The sequence below is a fragment of the Panthera onca genome, chromosome F2 (genome assembly GCF_046562875.1).
Source record: "Panthera onca isolate mPanOnc1 chromosome F2, mPanOnc1 haplotype 2, whole genome shotgun sequence".
In the NCBI taxonomy this organism is placed as follows: domain Eukaryota; kingdom Metazoa; phylum Chordata; class Mammalia; order Carnivora; family Felidae; genus Panthera; species Panthera onca.
Window position 1 is genome coordinate 19,143,115 of NC_138356.1, and position 19,176 is coordinate 19,162,290.

General features: G+C 37.9%; 1 protein-coding gene across 1 annotated transcript in view; it reads left to right on the forward strand.

Annotated features, from left to right (window-relative positions):
• The first annotated feature begins 587 nt into the window (after positions 1-587).
• CF2H8orf34 (chromosome F2 C8orf34 homolog) overlaps positions 588-19,176 on the forward strand; it is a 408,213-nt gene continuing 389,624 nt past the window's right edge. The window contains 3 exon segments of the mRNA XM_060610698.3: positions 588-1,053; positions 1,055-1,171; positions 1,173-1,247. Coding sequence (XP_060466681.1) covers positions 919-1,053; positions 1,055-1,171; positions 1,173-1,247 — 327 coding nt within the window. The 5' untranslated portion in view covers positions 588-918.

Sequence of the window (19,176 nt, forward strand, 5' to 3'; positions counted from 1 at the left end):
TTTTTCAGGAGAACTGTCTGTAGATCTTCAACTTGGGAAATCCCTGGATAGTAAGAAAGGTATTGTCTAAATTTGAGGATCTCATGAAGTGTCTAGAGGAAGCATCTTTAGGTGGAATAGAGTAGTATCTGGCGTGTAGCTACAGACATATTAAGAACATGTAGATTATAATTCACGTAATTATACGTGAATCAGGAATTCAGATTTGCAAAGGAGGGCTGGCTTGCTTTTATCTCTTATTCCTACCAAAAGCTAAAGGGTGGCTCCCAACCTTTGGGTGTCTGCACTTAGGGAGTTTTCATCTGGGTTCCCAGCCTATAGATGGGCGCCAAGCCAGACATTCTAAAGGAAGACAACTTCATTTTAGCGGCAAACCCTCAGACCCACGCATCTTCCCATGACTCTGCCTTTCTCCGATTCTGAGCTAGTGTAGGCAGAGCACGAGGTGCCGTGGACAGGCTCCGAAGGGGCGGTGGGGACCATCCTTTTCGAACAGCGTTTGTAGCTGCCAAGAGTAGCCAACAAGCACCAGATTTATGTGCACTTTGAAAGAAGCACCTTCACCATTGGCTTTTTGAGCGGCGCTGTCGCTAGGGAGCGGCGGGCAGGGCGAGCACAGCCTGGGGAGAAGCCCGGGCTGTTTGTTCCTGCAACGGGGAAAGGGGACGCACACAGTCGGGCGCGCGGACACACACGCACGCACACGCACGCTTGCCGCGAGTTCGAGCCCCGCAGCCCCCCACCGCCCGAGGGCGCTCCCGGCGCCGCGCCAGGCGGAGAAGCATTCGCTTCCTGGCTCCTGCTGCTGCTGCTGCCGCCCAGAGGAGAGAGGAACCTGGAACCTCTGCCTCGAATTTCCCCCGGCGCCGCGCGCTGCGGAGAGCGGCGGGGGTGGGCGCCAGGAGGAGAACGCGATGAATGAGTTCTCCCCTCGCCTCGGAGTTGACTGAGTTGGCGGCGCCGCGCCCGAGCTTCCGGCTCTCGGCGCCCCACGCGCTCGCGGCTCCCGGGGCTGCAGCCCACGCCCGCGGCCGGGGCTGTGCCCGCCACGCCGGGGGAGCCGAGGCTCTGGAGCTCCTGTCCCGGCTCCAGTCCGGGGGAAAAAGGAAGGTTGTCCCCTGGCCCAGGCGCACGGCCGCGCGCTCTCCCGCACTCTCCGCGGCCCCTTCTGTCTCTCCATGGCGTCTCATCAACAATCCCGGATCCAGGCTTACCTGGAGAAGAACAAGATCGGTCCCCTGTTTGAGGTAAGGCGCTGTGGAGGAGGGCGGTCCCGTTTGTATCTGGGGGAAGGGGTTCAGAACACCCGGAGGGAAGGAGGGACCGCGAACAAATGCGCGGGAGGGGTGGCCGTGCGGCCCCAGTTCGCTGGCATTCGCTCTGCCCGGGCCAGGGGGTCCGGGAACGCGGCCGGGCGGGCACCTTGCCGGTTACCTGGGCGCGGACAGGTGAGCTGGAGAGGGCCCAGCGTCAGTCTGGCAGGGGAAGTTTGAACGGTCTGACTGTCCTGCATCTTTCAGCCTTATGCACAGGACCCGGACAGGCTGAGACCCACAGATGCACACACTTAGACTGTCTTACACGCTCACACTTTCTTCCTGGAATTTACACCGTATTGCATGTTGGATTTTTTTTTGTTTTAATGTTGGCAGTAGTAGAACCCAGAAAGGTGGAAGAGGCGCTTAGCAATGGGGGAGACTATGGTTAACTGGGAGAAAACTGAACTGGTAAGGAGTAGGCTTCGGTAGATGAAGGCGCCTTGAGTGAAATTGTCAAACTGAGACGCTGACATTGATCTCTGGATGAAGGGAGAGTCCTGTGCATTGCAGACCCTACATGTGTTAGGGTGAGAAAGGGGCGGAGAAAGATTCAGGAAAAGCATAAACGTATTTATGAGAGGAGACGTGTAGCTCTGAGCTGCTTTCTCTCGCCATCAAAGAACCGATGACAGAAATACAGGAGGAGAAAGGAAGAGCGGGAGGACAAGAGAAAAAGAACCAGAGACTGAACCGGGCACTGGCAAAGCGTCCCGGCGGTAGCCAGCGCGCTGGGCAGATGCTAGTTCCCGCGGGAAGGAATGCCCAGGGTCCGTTCCCAGCCCGGTCCCACCAGCCAGCTGGGCACGGGTGGGAGACGATCGGACGGACGTGGGAGGCTCGAGATCCTCCCTCCCCCACCAAAAGCAGCTGTGGTCACTATTGGCGGTTTACATGTCCGCGGCGTGGGAGTAAGGCTGTAACGCGGCAGGGGGAAAAGATAGAGAATGGGGTTGTTCCCTAGTACTGAGGAGAAGAGAATAACTGCAGAGAGGGGTGGGGGAAGCGAAATAATGCCCTAACACAAAAAGGGAGAGGTGGACAGGGATGTGATCAGATAGGTCTTTTCTCTGGGGAGGATAGGTTTCAGATAACCAAGATTTGCAAGATCTCAAGTTTTTCTGCCCAACTTTATGTTAACGTTGTAGTGTCTTGGAAGCTATGGCTACTGTTTCAACTGAAACTCGTTGTATAGAGTCATGAAGTCCTATAATGCATGTCTTGATTCTTGTTTCTGCCCAAGTGTTATTGCTGGTGCAACTAGGTTGTTTTATTTTATTCTAATGATTAGAGACCGTGCCTAGTTCGACATCTATCTATATAAAAAGCTGAAGCATAATAACACTTTGTGACACAGTGTATTAATTGTGTTAAAAGAAACATGAAATACTTTCACAGTGTTTCTACGCCCCTAGAACATAAAGTATAATTTACCAGGGAGATTAAGTGAGTTGTTTGTTTTAATAGATTTGTTAATTTATCTTAAAATTGCTGAGACTCTCCAAATGATAATGATAGAGTTTGGAATATATGTAAACTTTCTACATAATTAGGAAATAAATCCAACTTGATTTTTATCAAGTGCTTATTTAAAAAAAACTAGCCCTCTAGATAGTTCTGCATTAATGAATTTTAAGTGAAGACGAAATTGTCTCATAAAATCTTAAGACTTCCTCACCAAAAAAAAAAAAAAGACAAAATTATATGCTATGTATTTTATTGATTTTTTTTGGGTGACATATTACCTACATCCCTATTAGCTTGGATTGCAGTGGTGAGTAATTTTTAAGGGCTGATATGTACTTTAAACAATTGAAGGGAGAAAACAGCTAAGTTTCTGCTTCTAAAAGCAGGTTTGTATGCAACAATTTTGATCATAACAGAGCTTAGTTTTGAATAGAATTATATATACTTCACAAAATTGGAAAATCTCACTAGCCTGTAGCGTCTGTCCCATGCTAGAGAGAATATAAAATGTATAGTGTTCACCTGGCATTCTCAAAGCCCCCAGGGCTTTGGTCAATGCTTCTCATGAGAACTGCTTCAGGAGATCAAGGAGAAGCCCAGGAACCTGGACTTAGTAAGAAGTGGCACAAATGATTGTTACATATTTAATTTCTGGACCACATTGTAAGAAACGGTGTCATAAGTTAAACTCTTGTGACTCTTAAGTTTTAATATCTGTGCTATGTTGTGATGTTTTTGTGCCCTGGAGTTGGTGGACATAGGCTTACTTTAGTTTTGAAAATATACAAGACCTGAAAATGTGTTCCCTTTACAGATTTTCTAAGTTAAGAATGTTTTAAGAAAACTTACTGGAGTAAAGCACTTTAAAGAGAGCACGGGAATATTGTTTAAAAAAAAAAAGCAAAGATAACATATACTGGTTGAGAATATTTGTATCTTGTTATTTTTTTAACTATACAGCTTAATTACCTAATTTAGTTAATTTCTTAACTTAGTTTATTTGCTTATTTCTAAATTTTATCATTTGAGAAGTTTATAAAGCTATATACAATATGGTATTGTGAAACTATGTTAGATGAAAATTAATCTTGTTTCCATGTGATTGAAGGGTATAAATTTATATTGTCTTTAAATATGATTTAACATGCTTAGAGGCATTACAAAACCATGTCTAGAAATCATTGCATTAGAGCTGGGTAATGATATTTTAATTAAATAATATAAAGAGGTAAAGTGAATACGGTAATAATGACATATCCCACAAACCCTTGAAACTTTTAATACTTTTAGTATTCTCATTGGCTTATTCAGGATAGGCTAGTATCCTGATAGCCTAAGCATCAATCTATGAGGAATGCTTGACATCGCTTCAATAAATTAGAACTAGAATCCTATTAATAAAGATTTCCACATGTAACTCCTTACTTAACTGGCAAGATATGAAATGGTTTGCCTTTCACCAAAGTATGGTATTTTGTAGCACACATAGGCAAGATTCATGGCGCAAACACAAGACTTACCTCAGCCAACCGCTTAATAGTTGAAGAGCTTGACAGTTAAAACTTTTGAAATTGAATAATCAACTGGCTTATATCTGCTTTTTGGGATCAAGTGATCTACTTTGTCTATGTTGTAAGTAGTTAAACTTCATTCCCAAGAAATTGTGTATGTGGAACATCACAGTAAATATTTTCAACAGAGAGAAGTTTATACTTTTCAGTTTCTCCCATTTCCATGAAATAAACAGAATAATTATTTGAATATTATTGGGTGGAAGGGTGCTCAGGGCAGTCATATATCTTGGTTTAGGACTGATTATGCTTACAAGAGAGTGAAATCCTAAGCTATTAAAACTCAGGATAATGGGGTCCCCGTTAAATCTTCATAGAATATTTAAATCTCTGTGTATTGAAGATGTGGCAAACCAAATTCACTACATTTTTTTCAAATGTGGTCTGACCCACTCCAAGTAGAATGGAACCACTTTACCACCTTCTCTGTTTAGTTCAAAGTACCTCTACTCACATGGGCTAAATTTGTGTTAACTGACTTGACACATATGTTATGAAGTGGACTCATATCAAATGTGTGGTCAACCATCAGCTTGCATCATTCATACAGTTACTACTGCGCAACTTGTTTTTTTCTGATACCCCTGCCCTACATATTCCAGCCGTGTCTGCAACCTTGAACTCAAGTTGGCCTGGAGATTATCAGGCAGTGGCCTGGTAGGATCAGGAGATTTGTTATATATAAGGTAGAAGACTGTTGAGAGAATAAGTAAATATGTTGAAAATAATGCAGTCCAGTTTTCTTGCTGATAGAGACGGGATTCACAAATACAAAAAGGAGAAAATGTAGAATGCACCCTGCAGTGTTGGATTGAAATTGGAGGTACTGGTGTATCTCATAACTTCAAGAATAGAAATAGATATAAATGTAATAGAAGTAAATATGGATTTGTATGTAGTAACATATACATAAGTATATATGCCTACATTTATTTCCTTACTCTGTCTACTGTGATGGCCTGAAAAATAGCAACATTTCAGTAGCAGTGAGCACACCAAGTGACAGATTTTGAGTTCTAAATACCATTCTCCATCAAGTGGAACCAGATATCCTTGGAGAAATGGTTGATCCTAGGCTTGAGTCTGGGAAAGCACAAGATAAACCTGGACCATCTTATGCCAGGGAATAAGGAAGTGGTCAAAGAATTATAGGAACATGTCAAAAGCTTGAAGAGACTCCTGTTAACTAAACCTGGGGCAATTTGAGATTCAAAGTATGATAGTAACAGATTATCATACTATAAAATAGGAGTATTTTATTCCACTACAATATATTGGGATACATGAATGTATCTAATTTATGGGGAGAAGATAAAGCTTTACTTTATAGTAGAATGCCAATTAATAAGAGTAGAAGTGGTGATGGAATTAGAGAATTACTACTTGGCAACCACTGAGCAATAATTGAGGCAATAAACATTAATTGTTGCTAAAAACTAATGGGTGAAAGTTGGAGGAGGAATGAGATGTTTACCTAATGTCTAGTATCATTCCACAAGGTAGTTGTTAATTACAAAGGGAAAAGTAACTTTATAGTGAAGAAACCAGGCAGACTGAACTTTACTCAAGTGATGGGACAAATCAATATTGTGTGCTCCTGATAGTATGCAGCTAAAACAACTTTAATTCTTTAATATTTATGCCAATTACACATGAGCTGAACTGAATAATAAGAAAATATCTGATAATTTTGATAGGGAAACTCTGATTTTCTGATGTGTTCAATAATGTGTAAAGTCATGACAGTCAAGGAAAGTCTCAAACTGATGGGACAATACAACTAAGTGCAAAATATGGTCCTAGAACTGATATGTTCACTAGGAAGGACATTATTAGGACAGTTTTGCAAACCTTGAATGGGGTCTCTAGGTAAAGTATATATGGAGTTATTTCTGCTCTTCATATACTTTTTCTGTAAGTTTAAAGTTATTTTAAAATTAAAAAATATTAAAAATAAAAAGACCATCTAGGAAATAAGTATTTACAAGTAGTTCACCCATTGGATATTTTTTTAAACATTAAATTACGTGAACTTAGTTAAGAATTGTATCTGTGACTTAACAGATACAATTGAAATCAGTAAGTATTAAGCTATAGTTCTGAGTAAAGCTATACTTACAGTCATGGTCAACTAAGCATATGCATTTTCCTCTTCTCCCTCCAAACTTTTATTGAAATATCAACAAAAATGTTAAAAAATAAATTCATAAGAGTGCTGGAACACAAGGAAAGGTGCTGAGGCAGAGAGACTGTTTCTCCCATATGAACAGAATTTCTTTATTATGAATGGTGGTATATCCTTTGCACCTATCTATGGTCAAGTGACATAGAGTCAATTATAAGTGGTGGAAATGTTATTTGGAATTCTCTGGAAGGTGCCTTAAAATAGTTGGATTCAGTTTGGACATGTTCCTCATATGCCTTCCTTCCTTATTGTTGTCTAGAATGCCTCTTTGTTCATTCTTCCTTTGTACCCTTCTTTATTGTCTCCACTTCCCCAGGCAACTACTTGTTTCCTTTCTGTTACCGTAGAATAGTTTTCCTTTTCTAGGGTTTTGTATAAATGGAATCCTATGCTATGCATGCTTTTTTTTCTGTATATCTTCTTTCACTCAATATAACTATTTTACAATTCATCCATCTTGTGTCATGTGTCAGTAATATATTTCTTTTAGTTTCTGAATAGTATTCTATATAGTGTATGCATTTGTTTCTCTTGGGTAAATACCTGGAGTAAATTGGCTGGATCATATGGTAGGTGTATGTTTAACTTTTTAAGACATTAGCCACTAGTTTTGAAAAGTGTATGTACAATTTTACATTCCAACCAACACTGTATGAGGATTCCAATTGTTCCACGTTCTTGCTAAAACTTGGTGTTGTCTGTCTTTGTAATGATAGCCATTCTAATAGGTTTGTGTGATATCTCATTTAGTTTTAATTTATATTTACATTATGGCCCCACTCTTACCCCTATATTCTGAGACCAGTGTCAGTGGAGATCATGTGGGAAGCATGGCTTCTCTCACCCCTGGCAATAATGAGGCATTCCTTTCCCTCCCCACCTGGGTCATGTCAGGGGAGGCCTAGAAAAAGAGTCAGGACTTTCAACATTGCTGAGTGGTAATGAGGCCATTCCTGCCATGAAATCCATGCCAAGATACATTATAGTTAAACTTCTGGGAAAAAAAAAGTCAAGATATATCTTGAAAGGAGCGAGAGAAATGAAATACCATACCTATACAGGGAAAACAATTTGAATAGCAGCAGATTCTCATCAAACCTATGAATGTCAGAAAGAAGTGGCACAATATTTTTCAAATGCTGAAAGAAAGAACCTAGAGTTTTATACTCAGAGAAAATATCCTTTAGAAATGAAGGGGAAACCAAGAGAATTTGTTACCAACGGGTCTACTCTAAAAGTTTGGCTAAAGGAAGTTCTCTAAACAGAGAGGAATTGATAAAAGAAAAGAAAAACTTTAGAACATTAGGAAAGAAGAAAGAACATAGAAATAGAAAAAAATATGACTAAATATAATACATTTTCCTTCTCCTCTTGAGTTTCCTAAATTATGTTTGATGGTTGAAGCAAAAATTATGGCAGGGTCGGATGTGGTTCTAAATGTATGTAGAGAAAATATTTAAGAGAGTTGTATTATAAGCAGGAAAGAGTAAAGGGGAGCAAAGGAGGTAAGGTTTCTATAGTTCACTTAAACTGGTAAAACAACAACACCTATTGATAAGTTGTGCATTTTTAATGTCATACCTAGAGCAACCACTAAAAAAGCTATACAAAAAGATGCCCTCAAAAACTTTGGTAGTTTAAAATGGAGTTCTCGGGGTGCCAGGCTGGCTTAGTCAGTTGAGTGTCCATCTGACTCTTGATTTTGGCTCAGGTCATGATCTCATAGTTCATGAGTTTGAGCCCCACATCGGACTCCACGCTCTCTCAAAATAAATAAATAAACTTAAAAAACAAATAAAATGGAGTTCTAAAAAATGTTCATATAACTCACAGGAGTAGGAAAAAGAAAAACAAAGCAAAGAACAAATAGAAAAAAAAAATAACATGGCAGACTTTAGTCATAATATGTCAATAATTAAATTAAATGCAAATGGTCTAAATATACCAGTTAAAAGACAGAGATTGTCAAAGTGGATTAAAAAAATATGACCCAACCAGTAGGCAGTGTCTAAGAAACTCACTTCAAATACAAAGAAACAAGTAGGCTAGAAGTAAAGAATAGAAAAAAAATATGACTCAAACATCCAAAGAAAGGAGGAGTGGATCTTTTAATGTCAGATAAAGTAGACTTCAGAGGATAGAAAATTACCAGAGACAGGAACTGCCATTATGCAGTAATATAAGGGTAAACCTACTGAGAAAAATAGCAGTCAACAGCAGAGCTGCAAAGTGTTTGAAGCAGAAACTGACAGACTTAAGCAGAGAAATAGAGAAATCTACAACTATAGTTAGGAAATTCAAAACCCTTCTCTTGACAATTGGAAGAAAAACTATACAGAAAATCAGGAATGCTATAGAGGAACAAATGCACATCAAAGGATATAGTCGACATTTGTAGACCACTCAATGCAACAACTGCAGAATACATATTTTTTTTCAAGTGACATGGAATGTATACAAAGGCAGACCATTCCCTGAGCCACAGAACAAACCTCAGCTGAAATCATACAACAGGTTTTCTCCATTACAATGGAATAAAACTAGAAACCGGTAACAGAAAGAAAACAGGAAAATTTCTAAAACGCTGTGAAAATATACAGAATACTTCTAAATAATCTACTGGTCAAAGAAGAAATCTCAGGGAAATAAAAATCCATCAAACAATGGAAAGGAAGATATATCACAATTTGTGGAACACAGCTCAAGCAGTGCTGAGAGAGAATTTTATAGGGTAACATGCATACATTAAAAAAGTGGACTGATGTGATTGGTTAGAATAGAGCCCATGCTTTTTATGTCATTCCTCTGTGCCCTTCCAGTCATAGAGGACAATCTGTCCAGCTAGAGAGAGGGCTCTTCTACAGTGAAGGATGTGTGAGTATCAGTAATCCGCTGACAATGGGTGTTTGTCATGTTTTGTATCCAAAGTAGATCTTCAGTTCTTAAAGGTGGGAAACAAATATCTTGCCTCATTCTTTATTGTGCATTCACTATAGTGTCTAGTGGAGCATAGACAATAAAGCACAGACAATAAAGCAGTTGATATCTGTTGAATTAAACAATACACAAACAAGACTTGTGTATTTTTTTCTGTCTATGGAAAAAAATACATTTAAGTCACAACCAGCTAGCAAATAGCGTCTTAATATTTATTCCTTTAAGACCTAGAGCAAAATATTCCCCATCACATTAATTAGCCTTTATGTACAGTGAATAACTTTTAATTATGTACTTAACTATCTAATTCACTTTCAGCTATATTTTTTCCTTTTTAATATCTGCTTTCACGAGAGGGCCTGATAAATTAATCCACACCACTGTATAAGGCTTAATGTATACCCCGCCCCCCAGCACATTTGCATTTCAAGGGAGGAAGTTGCATGACACAGTTATATGGTATGAAGCAGGTGATCTTTGGAAATCACACGAGCTTAGCAACCATTTATTCTCTGCTTGACCCTGGGCACTTGATGATCTCTGTGAACATTAATGTCCTCATCTGCAAGACAATACCTAAGAGGGATTTTATGAGAACTATATGAGATGAAACGAAGTCTAAAGAACCCAATCCAGTGCCTGGCACTTGGTGGACACCCAGAATTTTGACTGCCATCTCATTAGATGCTACTATTTCTCTTTTCAATTAATAGTAATAACTCAGTGACAGACCCTGTGGAGAGATGCTTTTGAAGGATGGCCTTCTAGTATCCTGAAATTAGAACTAATTCAAAGTGTGGAAAAAACAACAAAGTAAACATCTGCTTTTTAAGGTTGTAGCTCTGATATCTCTGAAAAAGCACTGTGGCACAGTTAGAAAGGAGAGTAGGCCAGTGTGTGTGTGTGTGTGTGTGTGTGTGTGTGTGTGTGTGTGTGCGTGTGTGTGTGTGTGTGTGTGTGTGTATGTTCTTTGTTCAGCGGTGGGAGAAAGGGAGGTCTTGCTTGTTGCTGTATCACAAAAGTATACTTTACTTTGGCTAAATTTGGAGACATTATACATAATTAGAAAACAATCCAGAATATATCTTATTGTCTCAGAGAGGCAACCTGGATCACTCCCAACTAAAATAGCACACACAGATCCAATGTCCCTGTCACTCTCTGTAGCATGATTTTTTTATATCCCTTATTGTATTTGATATTGTTTTATTGGATTTATTCCTTTGATTTCAGTTTATATTCTGTTTATTCCACTAGAGTATAAATTTCCTATAGGAAGATATTTTGGTAGTCTTTTTAACTGTATCTTCCTGCCTAGAAAATGTCTGGTACATAAATGGTGTTCTACTAAATAGTTGTCAAGTACATTTATGAATGAAAAAAATCATTATGAATGAAAAATCAGGATCAACCTATCAAATTTGAAAAGTGTGGTTTGGGTATGAATAATCATTTGCCACTAGGAGTCTGGGAATATCTCAGCAGTTTATGAGAGATTTCACTTTCTTTAAAATTCATTATGACTTTGTTATCTTTTCAACAGCTATTAAGTTCTTTGGCACATGATGTTTGGAACGTCATTTACATTCATTTGGTACATATTTATTGGGTGCTGTATTATGTATTAAGAAATATAAATTGAAATAAAATACTTCCTGTCCTCAAAAACTCCTGCATATTTAGAAAAGACTGATAATACTTGGGGCACTCTCAAATATTATATTCTGGTAAATTTTACAGAAGCCTACCTTGGTTTTCTGTTTATATGTTTGGTACGTTTTCATACACAGCAATACATTCCATTAATAGACTAATAGAAGTAAGAAATTAATATTTGAAGTTCAGATTTAGAGATTGGTTTCCAATAAATTTGCCATAGAATCAAGTATGTAAATTGAACAAGGTAAAGGGTAGATTTGTTAGTTTCTGTTGTTTTTGCTCCTGGGAGTTCTTAGCACCAGTAAGACATCTAAACATGAATTATTAAAAATACCTAAATGATCTGATTGTTGAGTAATGTTCTACATGAAACACACTGACAGTTTTCAGTTGTAAGTTGTTCCTTTAACATAAAAGAGAGAACTTTCTTTTTGAAGTATAGCCTGGAGTGTAAAGGGGTATATAACTCCTGCTCTTTCTTTGCTTTTTGAACATATTGATCTGAAATCAAAAAGTGACAAGCTATATTGAATTGACAGTACATTTGATTTGTCTGCACATTGAAATAATATATCTATTTGTGTGAAGTAAACTATATTGTATTAAGATTTATTGTAGCTGTGTATTTCTGAGATATTATTTTTATTTTAATGCTATTTTACTCCTAGGATTCTCTCCAGAGGATCTGGTATTGTTTTGTTGATTTCATTTTTTCTTGTTATGTTTTTTATTTACGATATATAATAATTATTTTAGCATTATATAAAATGGTGATTAAAACCAGCTACAGTTTATTATGCACAGAATATTATTCTATTCTGACTAAAAATATTTATTGAAACATTTCTTATTATCTTTCCTCTTAGTGATATAACAATGATATGAAAAACACTCTTAAAATATACAGATGACAAATACTCTGCTATGTGGAGCCTTAAAGTCTTAGTTTTCCAGAATTTTAAAAATCTAACCCTTTCTTTATATTCAGGTAAGACATTGAGGTCTGTGTACAATTAGCAACACGTCACTGCCATAGTCTATGGATGGATAGGGAATCCAAGACAGAGGGCAGTGTCACTACTTTATCAATAGTTCAATCTTGAGAAATCATAGTGAAGAATTCATGCAGGTCATGTACATCAAGTTCTTAAGTTATTAACAAGTATATTTTTGGATAAAGTTAGTTGAAGAGTGACTTGGGTGCCCATTCAGCTTTACGGTGACCCACTAAAGAATTACTTTCACTGAGCTGTGCAGTGAGTGATCTAAGAAGCCTTTATTGAGAGTCATTATAAGAATCAGACCATGAAAATACGGTTTTGTCATCTATTAAAGGATGTTGTGGAGGGGCATATTCATTGCATTAGACAGCATCCTCTTATGAGAACTACTGTTCTCTTTTATAATGTCAAAAATAGGTTATGAACCTCACACCTTCAGAATGGCTAAAATAAAAAACACAAGAAACAACAAGTGTTGTCAAGGATGCCAAGAAAAAGGAACCCTCATGCACTGTCGGTGGGAATGCAGACTAGCTCAGCCATGTGGAAAACAGTATGGAGGTTCCTCAAAAAATTAAAAATAGAATTACCATATGATCCAATAGTTCCATGACTGGGTATTTACCCAAAGAATATGAAAATACTAATTTGAAAGGATATAGATACCACTATGTTTGTTGCAGAATTCTTTACAGTAGTCAAATTAAGGAATCTGCCCAAGATGAATGGATTAAAAAAGGTGGTATATATGTATATATAATGGAATATTACTTAGCCATAAAAAGAATGAAAGCTCGCCATTCGGAACAACATGGATGAATCTAGAGAGTATTATACTAAGTGAAATAAGTCAGTCAGAGAAAGACAAATTCCAGATGATGTCATTCATATGTGGAATTTAGGAAGCAAGGCAAACAAGCAAAAAAGAGACAAACCAAAAGGTAGACTCAACTGTTGAGAACAAACAAATGGTTACCAGAGGGGAGATGGGTGAGGGTATAGGTGAAATAGGTGAAGAGGGTTAAGAGTACACTTATCATGATAAGCACTGAGTAACATATACAATTGTTGAATCACTATATCATACACCTGAAACTAATGTAACACTGGATGTTAACTATACTGGAATTAAATAAAAGATAAAATAAAAAATAAAGAAAAAAAGTCGTATATTAATATTTTGAATTGTGTAATTCATAGCATTCCTTTCCTTTTTTTCTTTGTATAGGCTTCTGGAAAACTCGTGGTAGCCAGAATGTAGATCATTATCATGAACATTTTTTTTATTGAAATATAATTAACATACAGAGTTATAGTAGTTTCAGGTATGCAATATGATTCAACAATTCTATGCATGTCTCAGTGCTCATGAAGATAAGTGTACTCTTAATATCTTTTATCTCTTTCACTCCTGCCCCTATCCACTTCCTCTCTGGCAACTACTAGTCTGTCCTCTGTATTTAAGAATCTGGTTTTTTGTTTGTCTCTTTTTACTTTATTTATTTGTTTTGTTTCTAAAATTCCACACATGAGTGAAGTCATATGGTATTTGTCTTTCTCTGATTGAGTTATTTTGCTTAGCCTTACAACCTTTAGATCCATTTATATTGTTGCAAATGGCAAGACTTTTTTTAATGGCTGAGCAATGTTCCATTGTATATATACCACATCTTCCTTATCCATTCATCTATGGAGAGATACTTGGGTTGCTTCCATAATCGTGGCTATTGTAAATAATGCTGCAGTAAATATTGGGGTGCATATATCTTTTTGGATTAGTGTTTTTGGTTTCTTTGGGTAAATACCCAGTAGTGGAATTACTGGGTCATAGGTAATTCTGTTTGTAATTTTTTGAGAAACCTCCATAGTGTTTTCCACAGTGGCCGCACCAGTTTGTATTCCCACCAGTAGCACATGAAGATTCCTTTCTCGTGAGCATTTATATCTCCCTTCTTTTCCCCACATTGTCTTCACTTGTTTTACTTTATGTTTCCCTCTACTTTTTATTTATGCTATTTGATCATAGTTTATACTTCTTTGGAAAATACTTTAACTTCCTTCTGAAATAAGGATGAATATAAATATGTTATATAAATCATAGAATGACCTAATCTTGGTCCAAATAATTTGGGCATATCATAGGATGTATTGAATCATCTGTTTCCTGTCGTTACGTGTTATAGCTGGCTTGCTTTCTAGAAATATTTATTTGGCTCATTCTGGATGTTTAGTGAGAATATGTTTGCAGGATTAGCCTCCCAGGGTTAGCCTTTTGAGTAGCAGAGATGAAGCTGCCTTAAAAGGCAAGCTTTGAGACTCAGGCCTTTTACACAATGTTTTCTCTGCTTAAAGGTTTTCCTTCACATGCCTCACATGGCCAGCTCCTCCTACTGTCCAGATCTCAGGTTTAAACATACTGTCAGAGAGGCCCTCACAGACCACTCAATGTCAGCAGCTTCCCATCAGCCCCTGTCACACCACGTTGTTTTATTTCCACACAGCACTCATCAGGTGTGGCCTTTTCTCATTTATTTATTTAGAGATTGGCTCCCTCTCTTAAATTAAGCTCCACAAGGAAAGGGACTTTGCCAACCTTGTTCTCTGACATGTCTTCACAATGCACAGTAAGCCCATTTCCTGCAATCAGGTATTCATTCTCATTCTTCTTACCAAATATTCCTTAAAAAGGTTAAATAAGCTTTGCTCTAGATAGGATATTATATGGAACCATTGAAAATGTAGAAAATATGAATTCAAGATTGCATGTGTATGTAACTATGTAACATATGCAAAAAGATAAGAATGGATAACAATGGTCTATAGCTTTTATATGAAGTGCTCAGTGGAGGGGCTGTTTTTGCTCCCACAACCATTCTGATTTTCCAAGCTCTCTGTATTACTGTGCTATTGCTTTTAGTATTAAGTCATTTGTTTTAGATCATTTCATCTCCTTGAGGCCCCTACTAACTCCCATATGTGTACTATATTTGCATATTAGTACTGGATTTCTTGTAAACTAAAACCCTAATGGGGCCTATTGGCAGAGGTTGAAGGAAAACCCCTCATTCAGGAGACAAATAAAAAATGATGGTTATGACAAGCTAGAAGCAGGTGTCATGCAAATGAGCACCAGGTGATTAGAAATGGTGCCAGGTGGGCAAGTGGAAAGGCATAAGTCAACATTTTCAAATATAACCCGACTATCATGTTTTACCCACCCCTTTCTTTTTTTTAAACCCTTTTTAAAGAGTTGAAAAACATTGAGAAGTGTGGACACACAACACACATGTGCGTGTGCGCGCATACACACACACACACACACACACTGTTTCTCTACTCATTGTGGTCATACTTCTTAAACAAGAGTATGTATTCATTATGACAAATGCTAATAACTGTGGATGATATTCAAGGTTCATGTACATTTTAAAGATAATCAAACTTTAGAGAATTTTCATGCTTGTACTTTGTCACTTTTAGCTCTGTGTCCATCCATCCAGGAGGATGAATTCACAGTCCAGGGTCACTAAAGATGCAAGAGTTTTGGAACATTGAATTATGAGATGAATTCCAAACTGGGGTGGCATTCAGGGTCCTCCAAAATCTACTTAACCATACTTCTCATTTTCCCCACACACTGCCTTCAGTGTGAGCAAGGTACTTTGTCCAATTATCCCAGTACATATAATATCAAGTCTTTGCTTGATATTCTTTCTACATGGAATATTTTCTCTGTTTGCTATAATGTCTTAGATGGGGTTCCTTGGGAGACAGACTCTGAGGTGGAGATTTGCATGCAGAGGGTTAACTGTGGCGTGCTTAAGCCCGTAAGGGATGTGAAGGGAGTGAAGGAAGTGGGTTTGAGTGGAGGAACAAAGTGAACTGTGAAGTAGTTATAATAGAACTCTCAGACGATCACAGGGAGAGCCCTGCAAGTGCAGAGGTCCTTAAAGGCTGTTCCTTTGCACTTTAGTGATTAGAAGCAAGCTTCCTCCAAAGAATGTGACCTTGGATGAGGCAGCTGCCTTCCTGGAAGGACGAATCTGGACAAGACCTTAGGTGAGAGCCTCTAACAGCCAACACTCCTGGCAGCTGGCAGAACGAGCTTTTGTTTCTGAAGAAAGGATCTGGGCACATACCCCAGAATCTACATTTTCCTGTTTGAGTATCAACCACTCATTAAGGGATAGTTCATGTTTTGTTTCTTTAATTAAATATTTTTGACTTCTGTAGCTACCCTAGATTTTCTGTTTCTATGAACTATTGCACTTAGGGGCTGTGCCACTCACTTTTGTGGTTAACCACAACGTTACTTAACTACTTTCTTCGTTATGGTTTGCTTTTCTAACTACTGTTGGCTTATTTTTTTTTCTTAATGTTCCTCCTAAGTATCTAATTTGTAGTATATGCATCATAAGAATTTAATTAAATACTTGTTGAATGAGTAAATGCATAAAAACAGCATGGCTTGCAGAAACACAAGATAATCTTTGCTTTATCACAAAATAGGCTAAACCTTTCCACTACTTCTAAGCTTCATAAATGAAAAATATGCAGAAGATTAAAAGATGATCCACAAAGTAAAAGGAATTAATATCTCTGTAGTCTATTACAGGAGTCAGTGGATCCCCTTTTGTGTGTGTGTGTGTGTGTGTGTGTGTGTGTGTAAGATGGACCAATTTGGATTTTCTGTTGTCAGAAAAGAGTCTTTAAGTTATCCATGTGGTTAAAAATATTGTGATTTGTAGGGTGCCTGGGTGGCTCAGTTGGTTAAACATTCAACTTCAGCTCAGGTCATGACTCATGGTTCATGGGTTTGAGCCCCACATCGGGCTGTGTGCTGACAGTGTGGAGACTGCTTAGGATTCTCTCTCCCTCTCTCCCTCCCTCCCTCTCTGTCAAAATAAATAAACTTAAAAAATATTGTGATTTGTGGAAAGTAAAAACGCAATTAAGTGACTCCATTCAATCTGTGCGAGCCTAAGAAAGATGCAGCTAAAATAAATGGCATCCTTTTTTGTGTGTTTAATTGATTGCCTTCTCTCTCACATGGGGTATACATCTGGGATTCTTAGATGGATGTTTTTTTTCCTGATGGCTCATTTTGACCAAATAATCAAGGTTTTTCATAAAAATCGGATAGTTTGTAGAAATTAAGTCTGATTTTGAAGTTTTTTTTTTTTTTTGTTAATACCAAGATCTTATTAAGTATGCAGCAGAGTTTTCATCTGTGAAAAATTAAGATAGAAAAATCGGTCATTTTAATCTTCTCTGGACCGGTTAAGATGCACTAGAGTCTATACGTATTAGTTTACTTTCTACTGTTATTTTAATCTACTTAAAATGTGATTTTTGGAGGGTCATCTAGCTCAATGAAGTCCTATTCCCAAAAGGTTTCAAATGCCACCTTACTCTATGAAAATGAGGAGGTTTTACCCCAGATTATTCTGAGATTGGACCAGAAAGTAGATTTAATTATGATGAAAGGAAATTTATCATTTTGATTTTAAATGTGTGTTGAGAACCATGATAAATCATCCTAGTTTATTTTTACTTAGCCCTAAATTATTTTGAATTTTTCCATGCGAAGAGCCATATTGTTTGTGAAAAGCACAGTGTTGTTTCTTTCTTTCCAGCTATTATAACTTTTATTTCCTTTTTTTAAAAATCATATGATGATATGATGGCTATTATTAGTGAAAAGTAGTAAAAATGACAGTTTTGTGTCTTTTCAGTGTCAATAGCCTTTATGTCTTTTTTTTTTTTAACTTTTTTTATTTTATTTTTGAGACAGAGAGAGACAGAGCATGAACGGGGGAGGGTCAGAGAGAGGGAGACACAGAATCTGAAACAGGCTCCAGGCTCTGAGCTGTCAGCACAGAGCCCGACGCGGGGCTCGAACTCACGAACCGCGAGATCATGACCTGAGCCGAAGTCGGACGCTTAACCGACCGAGCCACCCAGGCGCCCCTAGCCTTTATGTCTTTTTTGGGGAGAGGAGGGACTTTACTCTTTTGGCTAAGAATTCTAATACAATGTTGAAAAGAAATGGTAATACTTTGTACTTTTTTGGGTGGGTTCTGATTTTAAGAGGAATGATCATTGCAACATTAGTAGAGTTTAAATAAATGGATAACTTATAAAGTTAAAAAAATTCCCTTCTCTTAATAGTTTGCTAGAACTTTTAAAATTAAAACCTGAGTTCACTTGGAGTGCCTGACTGGCTCACTTGGAAGAACATGTGACTCTTGATTTCAGGGTTGTGAGTTCAAGCCCCACACTGGGCACAGAGATTACTTTAAAAACATTGACTTCACTTAATATTCAAAGGTCTTATTCGTATATTGATATTATCATATGAATTTTCTCCTTTATTCTGTTAATTGGAAGAAGTACATTATTGGATTTTTAAAATGTTAAACCAGTTTTGAATTTCTGGGAAAAATGGATTCTGATCAGTTGCTGGGTTTGGATTGCTAGTATGTTATTTAAGACTTTCCTCTTCAAAAAACCTCTCTGACCTCAGCCACAGAAATTTCTTACTTGACACATCTCCAAAGGCAAGGGAATTAAAAGCAAAAATGAACTATTGGGACCTCATGAAGATAAAAAGCTTCTGCACTGCAGAAGAAACAATCAACAAAACTAAAAGGCAACCTACAGAATGGGAAAATATATTTGCAAATGACATATCGGATAAAGGGCTATCCAAAATCTATAAAGAACTCACCAAACTCCACACCCGAAAAACAAATAATCCAGTGAAATAATTGGCAGAAGACATGAATAGGCACTTCTCTAAAGACATCCAGATGGCCAACAGGCACATGAAAAGATGCTCAATGTCACGCCTCATCAGGGAAATACAAATCAAAACCACACTGAGATATCACGTCACACCAGTCAGAGTGGCCAAAATGAACACATCAGGAGACTATAGATGTTGGAGAGGATGTGGAGAAATGGGAACCCTCTTGCACTGTTGGTGGGAATGCAAACTGGTGCAGCCACTCTGGAAAACAGTGTGGAGGTTCCTCAAA